Source organism: Eucyclogobius newberryi, unplaced genomic scaffold (genome assembly GCF_026437365.1).
Source record: "Eucyclogobius newberryi isolate DKJ021-1_F unplaced genomic scaffold, fEucNew1.0.hap1 SCAF_4, whole genome shotgun sequence".
Classification (NCBI taxonomy): Eukaryota; Metazoa; Chordata; class Actinopteri; order Gobiiformes; family Gobiidae; genus Eucyclogobius; species Eucyclogobius newberryi.
This window is the reverse complement of record NW_027316056.1, coordinates 25,545,753-25,565,418: the sequence shown is the minus strand read 5'-3', so window position 1 is coordinate 25,565,418 and position 19,666 is coordinate 25,545,753. Positions and strand designations below refer to the sequence as shown.

The window sequence follows — 19,666 nt, the reverse complement described above, 5'->3', positions numbered from 1 at the left end:
TATATATGTTGTATTAACAGACACCAGCTTCATTTCCACCTCCTCCTGTGAAAGCGGACACACCTTCCCACAGTGACACAGCTTCTTCTTTGAGCACCTTCCTCTATTCTTTCCTTCAGAACGTCCCCAGGCCTCTGCCACTACCAGGGTGTGTTTCAGTCCAACATTGACACCCTGCCTGTCACACACCTTAGGCCACAATACAGGTTAAATACACCAATACTGCATAGAGCCAGTCAGTCCATCTGTGAGTCAGTGGACACTTATGAGGAACTGTGTTGAATGTTGTGTGCACTTGTGTAGCAGTGTGTGTGTGTCGGCCTGTGTCTGCAGCTGTGTAACCAGAGTGTGTGTGCTGACACTGCCAGCCCAAACACAACATCATTGTTTTAATTGTGTGATTATTGGAGCCACACAGGCACTTGCTCAAAGTGGATAGGATTCTTGTGGTTCAGTAATTAATACATAATTACAGTGAACAAGTTGTGGTTTTTCTGATGGGGTGTTCTTTTCTATTAATGTGGTTTGAAGATGATTTGATAAGGATATAACAATAATATATCAATAGTGTTGTGTTATAGTTACTGGATAGAGCTAGAATATTTTATTCTTTTGGGAAATGCTTTAAGTAATAATACAAATGGCAACTGTTTCCATCAATAATTCACTTAACTTCAAGAAGAACATCTTTTATTGGATAATTTAAAATGTAACTTGTAAATTATAAGGTGTTGTTTTTACAAAGTCGTATCTATTCACCTCTATTGTTAGCTGGCAGGATGCCCTTTCTATCACATACCGAAGTCAGTTTCACCCGGGATAGAAAAACACACTGTAGCTCTTTACAGTTTGGACATACTTGCCCTTGCTGGGGAAACTCATTGACTGATTATACTTCAGACTTCCATATCTTCAGCTCTAAACTCTTCAGCAGTGGGCACAAAAATCAATATGTGCCAGGTCAATTGAACAGGAGGAAAGCACATCTGCCCGTGCCCGCCCTCAGAGCCACGTGTGTCAGGAGCAGCTGCCTCTAAACCAGGTGGCTCACTGACCTCCACATCTCCAGCTTTAGAGCGCGCTATAAACCAAAGATAACACAAACAGCTCCTAAATCAACAGAGTAATGAGCGGGGCCACGTCGCAGCTCCTGGATTGCCCCGTTAACTTACCTTTAATTATTCAAGCGTATTTGTGATCATCAGTTGTCAATGTAAACTGTATTTATTTGACGTTCAGCTCAGATGTTTGTACCTGTAGATGGTTGAGTGGTGGAAGCACAGGTAAAGGAGCAAGAAAATGAGAATGAATGACAGTTAAAATCTAAAGCAATCTGAGTCTCATTTCCTCGTGGCGTGGACAGCCGAGTAGTTCTCCCACATGTCAATCATTCCTTGCATCCTACTGCACACCTGCAGCCTCGTTCCCAAGAGAGCAGCACGTTTCCCTGGATGCGCATGCGTGGTTGCTATGCCCGTGTGTGTTTAGCGAGTTCCTTCAGTGTACAGGACAAAAATGATGACAGAGAAAGACTGAGTTTGAGCTGCTCAGAAGAGACGGATGCAACAGTCGCTTGAGTTCTCAAATCGGCGAAAAATCCTCTATTATTCGAGTAAAAAGTAGGCAATTCACACAGATTTTTACACAGTGATTTCACCTATTTTTGTTTGTTCAAATTCCAGACTTTGAAGTAAAAAAATGCCTGCAAGATGTCGCCATAAACGTGCTAAAAGATGAATTCTTCTACTATTTCAGCAGCTCTCAGTCCAGTTAAAAACATGTCAAGTACAGATTCCAGCTCTCAAATGTTGTGACGTGGAAGTAAAAACACTGAAAACTCAAACGCTGACATGTACTATATTTCATTTCTCTCTTTATCAATATTACTTATCACTGAAGTGACAGGCCAAAGTCCCTCAAACTGCCGACACACAACAGTGAGTTTGACACATTCTTCTCTGAGAAGTTGATCCAAGTTTGCCAGGTCACGCCCATCTGCATCGACAAGCATCATCTAGCCTGCGCCGCTCGCTAATGAATAGATCTTTGTTCCCGTCATATTCTCATCGGGAATAACAACAATGGCATTTTATAATGAAGCAAAGTTATTTATGGGAGTCTTGTCAGGCCTTGCCCGACCTCTCCATCAAGCCCTGTGACAGCAGCACAGGAAACACAAAGCCGGAGCTGAACACTATCACTTGACCTCGCTGCCTCGGGCCTGTCCATCGATCAGCGTTAGCAACTTTCCCAGTGGATGCAAATGTGATAAGGAGAGATGAACGTGAAATGTATTCATAACACATTAACCCCAAGGCTGTTTGGTAATTGCTTTTCAATTAGATAAGCAGAAAACAATCCAGTCCGACAAACTTTTCAAGGCTTTAACGTGAGGTACAATTCCAATAGAGAAACGATTGATATGTATAAAATATAAAACAAAGTCAAAACCTGATATCTGCGGGTTGAATTTCCGCCGTTCACCATGCTGTCGTTAACTTGTGAATGAGTTGTTAGTAAACCGCCTACAGAAAGTCAAGTTATTGAGAACGGAAGAACATTTTGAGATTTCGCCTTCGGAATAACAATTTGAAACGGCATTGTCTCCTCCATCTCAAGTGTCACTCTTCATTATTTCCCTCTTATTTTCTCATTCTGCATTCATTAAAAGGTAATGTATATTTTCAGAGGGGAATCGCATGACTCGAGTTTATTTGTGACGCCCGAGTCCAAACCGACCCAGAGGCAGAGCAGGCACCGCCGCCTCGCCGCCGGAAGTCTTAAACTATAGCCCGCGGTTTAGTCTGAGCTTTCGCAGTAATCTGAAGCATCGGTGCAATGAGGATGTGCACGGGAAGTTTACTGTGTCCAAACAAGCCTTCTGCCCCAGAGCCCTGCTGCAGAACTGGAGACGTAAGGACACTCTCTCTCCCTGATGTCCAAGTGACATCCAAGTCTCTAATAGTTCTGCTGATATAGAGCAGTAGTTTCATTCTAAAATCATTCAAACTTTCACCAGTTTCATTTCAATATATTGGAATATGATCCAATCTAATTATGCGTTATATAAAGTTCAGAAATTTTCTCTAAGTCATAAGTGTCCAGAGCCTTATCAATCACAGCTGTGTTTCATTAAGCCAAACCTTTTATTTCTGCAAAGCAAAACAACAGATTTCTATTTGATGGCAGAAATTAAAGATAACATTTCTGGAGATGGAATGTCACTTGCATTATTCAATGAAAATAAGTTCATACTAAATATTCTCCACAGAGTAGGATAGTTTTACAATATTTCCATGGAAACAAGCGGGTGGAGGCTCCTCCAGGCCAAGTAAGAGTCAGGTTTGTGGAGGAGCAAGCTCGCTCACAGCTTTTCAGAGAGATAAAATATCCCAAATGCAAGTTTGTCTCGGTTTGTCCCAAATTCTTCAGAATGATTTAAGTTGAGTGTCATTCTGTTGATTTAGATTATTTAGCAATTGGCATATTTTGTGAGAAATATCTGTGCTTTCAAATAAAACACGTTTTACACTTGTAGCACTGTAGACTTCCAAGAAATCTGACATGGCCTCCCTCTTATTCCCTGGAGAACACTTCGGAATTTTGAGGATAAGTCTGGGGAAGTTGTTCATAAATATAATGTCACTAAAACTTTCAGCTGCACGCGGGAGATTCCCTCTTAATGTGACGCTTCTTCGGGGAGAGCGCGAGCGCCTGTCAGGTGACCAGGAGGACACTGCAGTGCGTAAAGAAAGTCTCTTCCGAGGTCACTTTGACTGACGGCCAGTTGCAAACCTGCTGCTGCCTCCGGGCTGCGCTCACTCCGCTCACAGGCTGCTTCAGAGGGGGAGGACACTGAGACGTGCCCGCTCCCGTCCTTCTCCCTCTCCGCTCTATCAGTCTCTGAGGAGCAGCGCTTTGACGCACCACGCGCACTTGGATTATCACACGCGGCTCTTCCACGGGGCTTTTTCCCTTCGCTTGTCTCGCCTCCGCTGTGACCGGCCACATTGATGAACGGGACCCCCGTCTCTCCAGAACGGTGATTTCTGCAGCTTTGGTTTGATCAGAATCTGTGAATTCAACGCGTCTTCGTGCCTGTCACCCCGGAGTGTATGCGTAAATCCGCGTGCGTCTCAAGTGTGTTTCTGGTGACGAGGTTTGTCTCCGCGGTGAGTCTCGCGGACTGAACGCACGGGGGGTTTGTGCACTGCATGACGGAGACATGTGGAAGTTTGCGCCGCTGTAGCGCAGCCACAGAGCCGGTCCAGCGCTTCCACAGAGACACGCGCAGGGGGGACCAAACTGTACAATTCCACGTGAGGACAAGACACACGTGAATTTAAAACTAAGGAAAACTCAAATATCCTGCAGGGAGGACAACTTAAAGGACCATTTGACGGATTTAATCAGGCTTTGCTCTAATCTGTTGTGAGGGTCTCATAGTGACCCCGCTTGCCGCAGTGATGGTGGGAGCTGTGAGCCCCGTTGGCCCGGCAGTGTTGGCGTGTGTCCTGCTGCTTGTGCTGGCTGACAGCGGAGTGAGCGCACAGCCTTGCCCGGCTCCGTGCTCCTGCACCGGGACCACGGTGGACTGTCACGGCCAAGGGCTGCGCAGCGTGCCGCGGAACATCCCCCGCAACACCGAGAGACTGTGAGTATGGTCCACGCAACATGTTACATTCTGTGCGTCTTTTCATACTGTGTGTTTATTTTAAGACTTGATACGAAGAGTTTAAACTGTTATTTTTGTACAGATATCTGTATTTAAACTCTAGAATGTCAACTGTAGTCTACACTTTATTGTAGCCCAATTAGACTGCGCTATTTGTAATGTTCCTTGCGCAAACCCACAGCCTAAATCCGAACTCACCTTGAAACTGAGACGAGTATCCATTCAACCAGACATTATCTAACCATCGTGATGCGTAAAAGTAATTGTGGTTCCTAATTGTGGAGTCTGAAATTGTGCTTAGCTGTGGTCGTGTCGCGGTTGTTCCATCAGACCACATCGTCTTGTCTGCGGACCAGCGACTTAATAAAAAACGGATTTGCACAAGTGGGCTTTAACTTCTGCTCGTTTATTAGGCAATGGGAACCAGGGAAGGGCATTGGGCACCGTGTAGCCTACCTGTGGTGTGTAGAACCGGGTCTGGTCTCCACTTTCAGGGAAGTGTAGCCAGAAGTTTGAACAAAACGCCTCTCCAGACTCCTTTGTCCTTGTCTTAATTACACACCAAGTGTCACGTGTTTACTTTTGTTTAATTATTTCTCTTCTCAGGGATTTGAACAACAACAACCTGACTAAAATCACCAAGGCGGATTTTGCTGGACTCAGACATCTGCGAGTGCTGTAAGTTCCCTTTACGCACCACTTTCTCTCAAATGTATTTAAGACAATGCAGCACACGCACATTATTTCTCATCACAGACGCGCCTGAACCACCACATTTATCAGAGCGCGTGCGGGACGAGCGGGACGCGCCTCATTAGGCCCGGGACGTGCCGCATGCAGCACTGCGTCTGTGGCCAAACTGAAAGATGTGGCACCTGTTAATGTTGTCGTGTTAATCTGCCGGTGGAGGTGTCAGGGTCTTATTTTAAACTGAAGAAGCCCCCTCGGCCCATGTGCTGGAGCGATTAACGCGCTGCTGAGGAAGTGTCCGACGCCAGAGCAGAGGAAGGGATAGCGGTCATCCGGAGGAACTGCGGAGGAAGGAATGCAGGAGGGAGAGAGGAGAGAGAGAGAGAGTGGAGTAAAGGAACAGGTTTCTCCACCTGCGATGGAGTCAGGTTAAGTTGTGTAGCTCTGAGAAAAGAGGCGCTATAGTGTGTCATTGTGTGCAGTGTGCTTGAAGCAGCCACAGAAAGTGAATGGCAGGGAATAAACATTACTGACATTCCTCCAGAGATTATGTCCTTAATTGGGTGTGTGCACTTTCTCCATGGCTCTTGTCTGCACACAGTATGCAACCTTGGACGTAAAAAAAATGCTGGATAACTTTTTTAAGGCTTGAAGATGGTGGATTTATTCTAGCGTGTTTCCTGTGGATTAGAGGGAGTGTATCCATGTCAGTCACTGTGCTGATATCATGAGTTATCTGTCATTATCACCTGCATGTTTAGGCCCTGTAAAGTGTGTGTTTTCAGATGTTTACCTGCACCATCACTCACAGTTAGAATAAATGAAACACATACATTTTCTTAAGATTTACTTTTAAGATTAACACTTTAATTGCATTTTTTTTTTATCTTCGGCTTTTCCGTTTTCTTTTCATAATTGCCAGACCAGGCCAGTTTTTTATGCTGTCACCATTCCTTTTCTAGCCATTTGTAACAGTTGTCAACAGACCGACGAAGGCTTTTTAAAGCATTCTAACATCAAGAATTTAAAGGCACGACAGAGACTAACTATGTTGTAACTAATGTCCAGAAGTTGTTTTCAGTCCAAAAGTATTTATAACTTTTAAATTGGCAAAATGTTTCATAGCTTAGTGGTTTAGATATACAGATAGATGGATACAGAGGGAAATTCAATTAAATAAATAAGTCAGATATATGCATCTTTCTTGTGGTCATCAGTTACCACAAAGCTGATGAGTATAACTTTCTGTATTATACCTCTGATGTGGGCGGTCACCGTTAGAGTATTGCTAATGTGGGTGAAGTGCTTTGCTAAGGGACACAGCAACAATATGAGTACTGTGTTGTTTTTACCAACGCACTTAATATAATGTTCTATCTCTCTGCAAGGCTACACAGTGTTGATGGTGAGCGCTGGCCTGTAATGCCCGTGTGTCAGCGTGGTCAGCAGACTGCAGCTCGGGGCAGAGGAGTTGTCCTAAGTGAATGAGTAGTCACAGGCGTGTGGTTAGATAGGGAGTAAATTGGATGATAGATGAGTCTGTGTCCAAGTGATGGGCCAGTTTTAAAGTCAATTCTGGGCCTCTATCGACCGCCGCTGATTGTCGTCTGCCTCCTTCTCTTTCACTGTTTCAACATTCTATCAGCTCCCATCTGCTCCTCGGCTCTTTTATAGCCTAAGCATGTATCTGGCCAACGCTGCCTTCCTCCTGTGAGTGCTGTCAATCACGGCCCTGCCCCTGCCTCGGCTCCCTCCTCTCCAGGTCATCACTGTCCAAAACAGACCATCTTTATATATCACTCAGTCTGCTTTCCAAGGCTGACTTTTCTCTTTAAGACTTTTCTCCAAATTCAACATCTGGAAGAAGACATTTTGTATAAAACAATTGATTGAATTACTTGCTCCATCTAAAATCGTATTGAGTGTTTGTATAGGGCATTTGGCTCTAAGCTCACTGACAGAAGCAGATTTATCAAGAATTGGGACAAAGGACAGGCAAAATGTAAGAAGGAGCCATTTATATGTTTTGTACGCTAAGAACCTACATACATGTCCAAAAAATAAGTATTTAGAAAACTAATTTTAAGGAACTCTTAATAAGTTACAGTTACGTACACTTACCACAGTTTCATTTGTTAGAATGGGAACACAGTTACTTTCCTAAAATCAAATAAATACATGATAAATAGTAAATACATGATCATAGGTAATTGAACTTGCAATTTGAGGTTCTGACTGCTCAGCATTAGTAAGAAAACATAAAAGATGGTGGATGTTTGTTATTTTCCCCCTTCTCTAATTACTGATAAATAAATGCAGAACAGGCGGTGCAACGAACATAAGTTGCTTTCATTGCATGTCGCGTTTTACACTGTATAATTATCCAACTTAATGAGTAAGTATTCTAAGAGAAAACTGTTGGACTATGTGATGGAATATGTTACAAAATACTATTTAATGAAGGTATTCAAGTAAGTATTCTTCGCATCATTGTTTTTTGCATTAATTAAAAGTCTTTATTTTACACGGACAGACAACTCATTTCATCTTAGCTGGTTTTTGCCTCCAAATATAAAAACAAATCTTACAAAAGAGAATGTAATTGCACTAGTTGTACAAAGTAGCTCAGTACCAGGAAAAGTACACGCTGCATATGGCTTTAGGCTCTATATTTCCCCCTTGTTCGGGGAGCTGAAGAATATGAAATGTATTGTTAATGAGGACTTACTCTTTTTCAGGCAACTTATGGAGAACAAAATCACTACAATTGAGAGAGGAGCTTTCCAGGACTTGAAGGAGCTGGAGCGAGTGTAAGTAACTATTACGAACATGTATAATTTATCATCACAGTCACTGCTCTACATGCCGTCACAGTTTTCAGTCTTGTTTAAAGTTATTAGACAGCATCAGAGGGCGGTGACTGGGGAACAGTGGTGGGTTGTTACGGCACTGGTGTGGAATCACTGGTATTCAGCATCCAGCCCCGAGGCACTTATAGCATAATTAAGCCTTGGGTTAGCCTGAGACATGGACCCCTCGCTGGCGATATGACCATTGTCTGGCCTGTCAGCTCTACTTGATGTGTGAGTAAATGTGTGTTATGTGGCACTGTGACCAACTGGAATGCACCCGGGTGAGATAGAGACTGTTAATTAAAGACTTACGAAGTGTTTGCTCCTTAGATGTGCATTCAGACATATCTCCCCACATTCAAATTCACCACCTGTAGACGCGCATGAAAAGCAGTACTTGGGAATTTAATAATGTTTTGTCAGACTTCCTAAACTTCCTAAACACTAAGCTTCCAGTAGAAGGCTGCCAAAGTTCCCTTCCTGCTCCTGTGTCATTGAATTGAGTGAATGTGATGTGCAAAAAGTGCGCTCCAACCTAACAGGCCTATATACAGTATCTTTTGACAAGAGTGCTTGTAGCAGGCTATTGGACAAGTATGTTGGTCAATAACCTGTGTCTCTGCTAATCATGCTGGCCCATATCTCACTTTGTAGTACATGTCTGTGTGTGTTGTCTTTGCGAGAGATAAACTGTAATTCCGCGTCCGCAGCATGGCATGTTCACAAACATAAAGCTAGAGTCAGTCATCAATGACCCCCTGCTGCCTTCAGACAAAGCCATGTCGCCAGAGTCTGGAGACTGGGGGCTCATTTCAAAGACCTTCGCTCTGTGTGGGGGGTGAAGGGGGCCTGCTGGGCACCGCTGCCCAGAGGAGAGGGCCCTAAGCGCGGCTGACAGATCCAGTGTGACTGCCCCCCATCGTGCTGAAAACGGTCCCCTCATCCTCTTTGCGACCGGGCTGCAGGGCGGGGAGCGGCTGGGTCAGGTGTGGGGCAGTAGCTGGAGGACGTTCAGTGTGGGGCTCACAGTCTGGTGGATGGCCGTGTAAAACACTCATGGAGGCGTGTGCATGGACACCCCACATGCACATTCACTTACGCAAGGCTGCTCTGCCACTTCAGGTTTACTGTTCCTTTGCCCTTCTCCTCACCCATCTCTTCTATTGTCCAGAGCACACAGGAATGTTTCTCCCTCTGGCTGCAGCAGAGGAAAGACTGGAGTTCCTGGTTGGTCGTGCCTCGCGTTTAATGTTGACTTCTTTATTGCCCCATTTAATTCCAAGCCCAAGATAAGAACAGATAATCACCACAAAAATGCACAACAAAGCTCTGACGGAATCGCCTCAAGAGCAGTGGCGAGATAGAGCACCAGATAATGAACTTATAACGGTGTGATTGCATTGTACCAATCAATTTGAATAACTATGAATAACACATACTGATTACAGGTATCTTTTAAAACTCACAAATGAGATCATCAGGTTTGTTATTCTTGAATATGTATAGATTTCAAAGGAAAGCCCAAAATCGGTGCTCAATTATGATCTACAAAGCCTGAATGATAGCATTGTTCTTGCAGGGCAACTTCCAAAATGCTCTCTTCTTCATTTTTATTGAGCACTAGAGCTTGAAATTATCTGCAGTGCGAAGACACACAAAAGCCACAATTCTAAAGCCGTGCTTGTGTTGAAAAAGTCATCAGTGATAGATTTTCCTCTTGGGTTCGCTGTGCTTTGCTCTTTTTTAGAAAGCGACAATTCCTCTGTTTGTTGGTCGAATTTAGTCTTTTTTTTTGTGATAGTGGTGGAATTTAGCATGTGGCTTAGGGGCGAGTTGATTGCTTTAAGAGATGTTATCAGTGCAGACAGATGAAACCATTTTGGTCAGTGTGTGTCATCCGAGGTCTCGAGAAGTTTTCCCCTGCTACTGTTTTCATGTTTGACTGTGCACATGATTTACAGATTTTTTTTTTCTTTTGTGAGCGTTTACTATGTGCAGTGTGGTATTTTAGCATCTGTTTATGACTGCGGGGATTAGCGCCACCAGACTGCAGCTTTGCTTGAGACTGTTGCAATTCCTCTCACTACAGCCTCCACCACATTTTCTGACTACAAGATTGTTTTTTTGTGTTTACTTACCACACAAATAATTACACTAACGCTCTTTTAGCCCCACATAAATCCTTTTTTATATTATTTTACTGGCCAACAAAACCATTCAGTATTTAAATTTAGTTTCAGTTCATTCTTATCTTAAATGAGTACCTTGAAAGTACTACAAATAGAGTTTGCGTCTTAAGCAGGCATTTTTTTCTTTACTTCAACCTTCACGTTCTCTCAGCAAATTATCTGGACTGCAATCATATACCTTGAATATTTTCTTGCTCTGGCATGTTTTCCACTCGGCATCCACTCCCTTAAAACTCTCCTCCATCCAAACAAAACGGAATCTCGAAGCTTTTAATATTTCACATTCCACTGTTCAAACTATTAATCCGGTGGTTGTTGTCATGGCCACCCAATTGCTGAATACTATGCAACAACTCTTAAACAAAAATCATGATCTGTCCATAAAACTAGCAGGAGATGATGTTTACATGATAAAAATGATTCCGCACGACACCGAAGCGACAGAGAAATAAATCTCTTTGACACCCCGCTCGCCTTGACTGTTTGTCCTCCCTCCTCGGTTCACTCTCTTAGTCTGACAGCATCCCATCTATTTTAAGTGTATGAGCTCATTCGCCCCCTCTCCACCTGCACAGCCCGCCACAGCCCCACTGCCTCCTGGGAGGTGTAGCCCAGTGGTGGGTGCCAGCGGCTGGGTAGGGCCGAACGGGGAGTGGGCCTCGGCACTCTCTCTTACGGGCTCCCGGAGACCAAAGCGGTAAATAATTCACAGCCATCATTTCTGTGGGACGTTATATATTTAAGTGGCCTCTGATGTAACTCCTGTGTAGATAGTGTGTGTGTGTGTGTGTGTGTGTGTTTGTGTGTGCGCGCGCGTGCGTTTAGGGTCACTCTGTTCTGCTGCCCAAGACAACGATAAGATGACGTCATGCAAAAGTGCTTGATAAGGAACAAAGTCAAAAGTAGTGAAGGATAAGAGCTCAGAGGTCATTGAGAAATGGCTCTAAAAGGTTTGTTAGAGTCTTAATGTGATTTAAGATTTTTTTTTAAGTCAAATGGGGTAATTTTGCAGAGGGCAAAGTTGTTTTGTTCTTAGTTTCAAGTCAAATTCTGATTTTGTTTTTTGTATTTATAGTTCTAAAATGAAAAAAGTGTACTTAATTTTGAGTACCCTAATAATTAGATAATTATTAAAAGTATATTTTCTCTGTAGTGGTTTTTCGCACTGTAGGAACCTTTTTTATTCCAGTCCTCATTTGAGGCGTGTTCGCACAGAGTAGGAACTAGGGCCTGCGCTCAGGGGCAGGTACTTTCCAGTCCAACCAGGAACCTTTTGTCAGTACATTTAAAGCACTGCCTTTGTTGAAATGTTTTTGTTTAAACTCATTCTCAGACTTTACTGGGCCTAGATAAATGATTTGGACACCTCGGACAGTTCCAAAAAATAGGACCGCCTTCTGCTTCATTCTCAAATAATTGTACTTCTACAACTACAGAGTACTTCTTCTCATTTTGACTGCCTTTCACATTTTTTTATTTACTTTATAAGACCTTTTTTCCTCTATTCCAATTTTTTTTATAATATATTGCTCAAAAAGAGCAGAATTAAGGTTATTTTGTTTTTTGTTAATGCCAATTAATTTTCTGCCAGTGTTGTAGTGTGAATGTGTGCATGGGGGACTAGGCGGTTCCTCTGACTAAATAGGGACTGGGGAATTATAGGGACTTAGTACTGTACTGTTAAATGCATAAACACCTTTTGCATTATTTTTTCCACACCCATGGCATTACTTATTTATTGACCTTTATTTAACCAGGTAAAAACCCATCGAGATCAAAACCCTTTTTCAAGGTTGACCTGGGCCAGAGTGGGAAACTGGCAGTGCAAAATATAAAAATATTTACACATTTAAACAAGAGACATTTAACAAGCTTCATTAGAAAGCACAGACAAGTCTCATGTTTAAGTTTTTTAAAATAGCGTAAAACTCAAAATCGATACAAAAAAAATTCCAATAATCCCAACCCTGACCTTTTAACTATAATTTTGATATCGAAACTGGTATTGAGAATATAATTTAGTGACAAAATCACGTTTGAAATTTCAGTATCGTGACAACACTACTCAGTTCAGACGGGAGAGAGTTCCAAGCTGAGGGAGCAGCATAAGAGAAGGCTGTCTCCCCCCAATCAGTCCGTACTCGAGGCTATAAATATCAAGTGAGCGCCGGGCATAGTGATCTTCAGCCCTCAACAGGTCATACTTATGTTTAATATCAGACCCTACATTAAAATACTACTATAGAACACATTGTTGTGCTTTCTCCGACGCTTTAATTCCCTCCACAGGCTGCTGGGCGCCCTTCTCAGCTCTTGTGGAGGTTAGTTTGCCGGGTTAAATTGTCCCTGCAGCAAGCAATCCTCCGCACTCCCCCAACACAGCCCCCAACCCTCTTCAGTCCACTTCAGCCGGGTTAAATGATAGCACCTAGATTATTAAACTCAACCCAGTTTTTCACTCGTGTGTGTGTGTGTGTGTGTGCGTGTGTGTGTGTGTGTGTGCGTGTGTGTGTGTGTGTGTGTGTGATGGGTTGTTGTGAGCTCTTTCCTTGTGAAGCCCTTGTTTACTCAATGGGGTCCTTTTCACACATTCGGTAGCCCAGCCAGACTGCCTGTTTGTTTTTCCCACATCGTCTCCTCTCTTTTCGCCATTGTGGTAAAAGTAAAAGTCCCTCCCTCCCCTCTCTCATCTTCCTCCGCCCGCCTTCTTTCTGGTCTCCGTTGAGCTGCTGTTTGTCCGGCGACCATGTTGTACCCCTTAAATCAATGGGCCAGACAGAGTAATTCACTCACACTACGCACACAACCTACATCCTACTTTCTTATCCCCCGCTAAAGTGACAGTGTTGCAGTCCGAGCACAATATAATACGTGATATGATGAAAAAAAAAACAATCTGACTTATGTTAAGCACCGTTTATTATGTTGTGAAGATGTAAAGCTTGTTTCCTCATTTTTGTGTTTTCCAGACGCCTCAATAGGAATAATCTGGCAGTATTCCCTGAGCTGCTTTTCCTGGGAACGACTAAACTCTACAGGCTGTAAGTTCACTTTTTAACACTCTGTTTTTTGTACTGCTTGTGTTGCAATGTTTATATACAAGCCGCATTTACAAGTGATTTGGTCTGAGGTGTGTTTTTGTATTGTTTTGGGAGATCAGAGAGAAATGTACATGGCACCCCAATCCAAGCCAGTTCAGTAGCCATGATGGAGATTAGCACTCAAACAGCTGCTGCCCACTGGGACTCATGTGTGGCTGTGGATACGGAGGTATAGAAGTGGTTCTGAGTGCGAGGTAGAAGCCTGGCCTCTCATCTAAAGTTACATAGAGGCAGAAAACAGCTTTAGTTCCAGGACATAAATGTTGGGAGCTTGCATTTAACCACTGTTTGTTGTAGCGGAGCACCTCTGTATTTGGTGTAAGGCGAGATGTGGATTTCCAGTCTGCTCGTGGGCAGGGCCACTGCGATGCTGCTGCTGCCACTGCTCAACTGTGGGAACTAACTTCCAGTCACGGTCATTTGTGGTCCCACACGATGATTATGGTGGCGTGTATTTATGTGTGCGGCGGAATATATTTATCTAGAACAATATTGAAAGGCTGGGATGATTCACGGCGTGTGTGAAAGTTGTTTATGTTGTGTGGTGGCTGTGGCGGGCGGCTGGACTTGACCTATGTGTCTCTGGGTGTCTGAGTGCGTCTGTGTGAGTGCATGGAGAGGTGCTCAAGGCCAAACGCTGGCATGTCGCTCCGCATGTGGGCCGAGGTAAAAATATACAGGCCTATACTGCGCGGAGCTCAGCTGTTGCTCATGGGGGATGAAGGGTCTGCAGACTGGAGTTTGTGTGCATTGTGTTCAGGTGCATCCCATTAAGGGATGTTACGCTTTGTGTCAGATGTGTCCAAGCTTCAAAGATATTTGGATAATATATAGTGGGTCAGCCCACAACTACCTGGCAAAGGTCCAATATGGGGTTAAACTTGTGTGTATTTTCAAACTCTATTGACGTGTTTCTCTCTATCTGCACATAAAGCATGCGTTGACCATAATACAAAATATAATAGTGTGGTGGTTTTTAGAATTAGCTAGCTGCCCAAAGCGTTGCAGATTTAAACATCCAAGTGCCAACATGGTGCTGTGGCAACACAATTTCCAAGGCAAATCATCCGACGTATGGAAGTCATCAACATTGACTGACACTGCTGAAGTTAAGCCAAAATCCTTTCATCCTGCGGTCAATATAAAATCCTACGTGAGTGGCTAGTGCACCTCCTGGAGTGGAGGTATTTATAGCAATCACAACAAGGGCCCTGAGAATGTCTGAAGTGTTGCTCTTGTTGCGTTTTCATGTTGAGGTCCAGAGGTATGCACGGATTGGACTGACGCTGCTATAAATGAACGCTTGCTTAACCGGCTATTATGAAAATTATGTCTTCACTTTTTCAAATCTTCGGAAAAAACTTTGTGCATGAGAGAGAATTTATGTGTTAACCTTTGCTCCTTGCGCTGGTTTTAAGACTCCACAGGCTAAATCAGTCCAGGCTCAGGTCAGGTGTGGAAGTTTGCACAACCGTGTTTTGTACATGAAAGAGAAAGCTGCATTTTTGAGGCACTGTAATTGATAATTGGAGTTGAGATCGAGGTGACAGGTTCCTAACCAAAGTGACATTTCTACGTGTTAGGAGATTGTTTGGCTAGATCAACCTAATTGTTAAGATAAGTGACACTTCCTGTAGTTGGTTGAGATTCAATGTCCGTTTGTGTCATTTAAAGCTCACCAAATGTAAGAGACTGGAAATAGATTAAGGCACAGCACCACAACGTTGAAAAGCATTGAAAAACTACAAATAAGGAGTTATTACGGATTTATTTTAAAGCATGTACATCAGAACTTTCAAGGGGAATATGTTGTAAATTATGAAAATGCATTAACTCTCGACATCTGTTCTACCAAAATATTTAAAATGAATAGAAAAGAGAAGGTAATTTTCATTTGACAGATGATGAATAACATGAGATAACATTTAAATTATCTTTAATGATTGATTTAACATATCATTCTCTTAGAATTAAGCTGTATCAAATATTTTTTATTAAAATGTTGTTATCTATATATTTCTGTTCCTGAATACTTCCTGTACACTTTTATCAATATTTTGTAGGTGCATTTTTTAGGCTGTTACATTGTTCATTACTCAAACCTCAATATCTTTAGTCCCAGTGTAGTTCCAGTTTGGATGTGGGGTTTGTGCAAACCCTTGTTTACAATCTTAAGTCAGAAACTTAGCAGTTATTCCAGCGCACATCTGAGACACGCTCCTAACAGTTGTAAACAGATGACACTATATTGAATCTAGCCCATATAAAATGTCTATAATCGTTGGTTACACCTGTGCGCACACCTCATCTCAGAGCACCCAAGGGTCTACACTGTATCATGTTAGAGACACATCTGGAGGGCCCATGTGCTGGGCGTCTGTCAATGGCCCCATCCACACAGCGGTAACAGCTGCCAGTGTTTGCTCCAGAGAGACCGACAAAACTAATCACACAGCTGCTTAATTAGGACCTCTCTGTAACTCTGTAAAAGTTGGTCTACTGTCATCTATTTTAGTGCCTGCTGTTAATAATAATGCCTGAATCAATAATGAATTAGTTAATAGTGTAATCATGATCATACTTGGGAAAGCAGTAGGTTATAGATTATAGAAATTAGAGGAATTTTGTAACAGTGTGATTCTCTATTTTTACTTTATTTTGCATTAGCCTGATACTATAGGCCAGCAGGCTATCTGTCTAGGCCTAGACAAGCCTTTTTAAACTAATATTTTTTGCCATTTATTCAATTAAATGTATGGGAGATTTACTCTATAGAGCACCTGTGTCATAACATGGAACACACACATTTATCTTTATGAGCTTTTTAATATCAGGGTTTGTAAAACTAATTATGTGGTTTATCATGTATTTTCTACTGTTACCATAGGCAACAAGCAAAGAGTTTGATCACATTCTTTCTTCTTTTTTACATGAATAATAGCTTGATGTCAAAGCAGACAAGAATGCAGCTGTTGATATGCTGTTCACTTAGTACATTTTAAGGATGAAGAGATTTAGCATAATATATAAATAGCCTTTAATCTCAGAACATCCTGTTTTAATTACCAAATAATTGCATCAGACCACAATATATGCCACGGGAAGATCAAATATGGTTTTAGGTGACGACACATAAGGTCTAAAATTGCTCTAATTACTTTTCTTTAATTTTAAAACTGCATTATTAACTATAAACGTAATTATCCAATATCTTCTTTCATATTTAAACTGCCCTTTGGCATGCACACCATCACAGACTTTAACCTTTTTAAATCCAGGCTTAGAACTTATTTATTCTGCCTGGCTTTTAACACTCTGTAATGTAGTGACACTTTATTTTGTGCAGTTTGTTTTTACATTGTTTTGTGTTTTGTATTGCCTCAAATTTAATTGTGAAGCACTTTGGTCACTTGGAGTGTTATAAAAGGCTCTATAAATGAAGGTTTATTGATTGATTGATTGATTGATTGATTGATTGATATTCGCCTCCAGTATTCTTCTCCTTTATTTCCCCTTTGTTTCTTGGTGTAAAATGAATACATCCCCTGCTCTATTAGCCTGCTGTCCTGTATTTGGCCGTGCGCTGGCCAGCCATCAGCCGCAGATGAAAGAAGAGCAGATGAAAGGCGGTTTGATAAAGGGAGAGGAGAATCACAGAATGGGTCAGTGCCTCCTCGCTGCACTATGGGTCCACTGACGCTTTGAGTCAATGTAGTGGGAGCTTATTTTGATGCTTGGCCTTTTCTGGCTTGTCTCCCAACAACAGCTGGTTTCCCTCTAGTCAACTGGCATGTTGTCATCAGAGGCTCAAAATGACGATTTCATAAAGTTCTGATGGATTGGGGGTGGGTTTTCGAGTTGGAAAATAAGATATTGTCCCAAATATTTTACTCCAGTTAGCCTTATTTATTTATTTAGCTATTTAATCGAATCTCCAAATGAAGTACTTTTGATCTCTCTAATAAAATTGGAGGTAATAGCAGTAGCAGTATTCGTAAAAGTTTATGGCCTATTGGAAATGGCAGTATTAAACCCACAAAGCGTGGTGTGATTTTAATTTTGTAGTCAGTTCTATAGAAATTAATTTGTTTTTATGTGGAACCAGTGTTTTCAAATGCTCTGTACAATTTCCGGATAGGACAACAAAATTACACCTTAAATTAACAGGACAGGCTCATGTTTGGGCAGCAGAGCGGAACAATTCGAGAAAAATATCTAAATGTGTTTTTGTTTTTTAATGCGTCCAGGAAAACTGACAAAGAGACTCAAATATGAACTGGCAAATTATGAATTTCACCTTTGAACAGATCTTAACAACAGCGCTTTTTTATGCAGAATAAAATTGGCACTTAGAAGATTGCAGCCATTGCAATGTGCTTATTGCCTCAGTTCAAGTTACGATTTCGATTTGATTAATGCCATTAATCTTGCAGCTCTATTGGGCAGTGTATCTTTACCATTACAAATATGACGAACATTTTGCTTTTGGATAGCTTATAGAAGAAGACACGTTTAGTTCTGCGCCCACAAGCACAGAGGTGAATGAAGTTAAAATGCAGGACTTGACTGAATGACCGTTGTGTGTTTGTGGGTGTGTAATGGTCCCTAATCCGGTGCTAAACGGTGCCCTCGTGAGGCTTTACCAGGCGGCATTGTTGCTCCTCAGCCGGCGAGAGGGAGGTGTCTTTGTCTTGAGCTCTCAGCGAGACTTCTGCCTCCGCACAATGGACACAAGAGCCACACCAGTGTAACCAGCAGAGTAACCAGCAGAGTAACCAGTAGAGTCACCAGTAGAGTCACCAGCAGAGTAACCAGCAGAGTAACCAGTAGAGTAACCAGCAGAGTAACCAGTAGAGTCACCAGTAGAGTCACCAGCAGAGTAACCAGCAGAGTAACCAGTAGAGTAACCAGCAGAGTCACCAGCAGAGTAACCAGCAGAGTCACCAGCAGAGTCACCAGCAGAGTGTCCACGATTAACCAGGCGAGAGGCTTTAGAGGTCGCAGGCAGAGGAGGCGAAATTTAGTCTGAGTAAATAATTAATTTGGAGAGCGTGAGCTGTTGTAGTCGCCATAGTGATGACGACCTTTAAGTTCACAGTGGTCAAAGTTGAAGAATGTCACAGCCATGAGATCCAAAGCAGGAGGTGATTTATATAAGATGAGACCCAGATGCTGCAATCACTGAGAGATTACTGCGATGTCGATGTAAAAATCTGTATTCCTCTCCAAGTCCTTCAACTTGAGTATGAACCGTTCACCAACGCACACCACAGATTATACTACACATTTTATTAAAACAAAATCAACATGATTTCCCCCAGTTTGACCATTTCTAATACAACAATATAAATTACACAATAGTTATGATTTGAATGATCCCTAATAACACCTTTATAACAAATATTCAAACCGTTAGAAAAGTGTGTCAGTTTTGTTTACATGCCATTTCGAGAGTGTCGCTCATTGATGACTTCATAAACTGCAACTTGACTGATGTAAAATATGATAGATATTTACCACAGATAGTAAACCTCCAAACTATGTCAATAATAATTAGAAAAACACGAGAACCTGTCATTTACACTTCATAGGCATATAAGCCACCAATAAAACCTGGACTAGCACAAACATCTCATAACTGTGTGGCTCCCTGTAGTTGGACCAAGTAGAGAAAAAACAAAAAAATACAGAAATAGTTTTGCTGGCTTATTATAAATGATCTGTCCTTTTTCCACATTCTGTCCTTTGCCTTCCATGTAACACGCAGCAGAACCAGCCTGGTAGGCCTGATATCCACAGATAAACGCTCTGTTTTAGATCCAGGAATTATTTGCCCATTGGCTCTGTGTACATAGGAAATGCAAATCGAGGCCTATCTTGTGTGCACGAGGAAATGAAGTTAAACCCTTGTAAACCACCCGGGGCAGTGCGGGTTTGGCCTCTTGCTTTCTGCTCCTGTCTCTTTATCCAAATCACACTTCTTGCCTTTAACAAACAGCGACTGGCACAGAAACACTGCTTTACCATTCAAAAATATTTCCTGCCCCCTGCGGTTTTTTCTCATATCAAACTACAAGCATCTTTTCAGCGCACACAAAAGCACACAATGTCTCTAGCCAACAAGGGAAACAGTTTCATTTACACTTCTCTTGTAGCTTA

At 42.3% G+C, this 19,666-nt stretch overlaps 1 protein-coding gene across 10 annotated transcripts in view; it reads left to right on the top strand.

The window, feature by feature from the left end:
* The first annotated feature begins 4,092 nt into the window (after positions 1 to 4,092).
* The window catches only part of slit2 (slit homolog 2 (Drosophila)), a 78,980-nt gene continuing 63,406 nt past the window's right edge, over positions 4,093 to 19,666 (top strand). For 7 of the 10 annotated variants that reach the window (XM_072463970.1, XM_072463968.1, XM_072463972.1 and 4 more), the window contains exons 1-4: positions 4,094 to 4,654; positions 5,282 to 5,353; positions 8,104 to 8,175; positions 13,376 to 13,447. In XM_072463970.1, coding sequence (XP_072320071.1) covers positions 4,467 to 4,654; positions 5,282 to 5,353; positions 8,104 to 8,175; positions 13,376 to 13,447 — 404 coding nt within the window. In that variant the 5' untranslated portion in view covers positions 4,094 to 4,466. Of the gene's footprint in view, positions 4,655 to 5,281; positions 5,354 to 8,103; positions 8,176 to 13,375; positions 13,448 to 19,666 lie in introns of all 10 variants that reach the window. The other 3 variants (XM_072463974.1, XM_072463973.1, XM_072463975.1) reach the window with 2 other exon arrangements.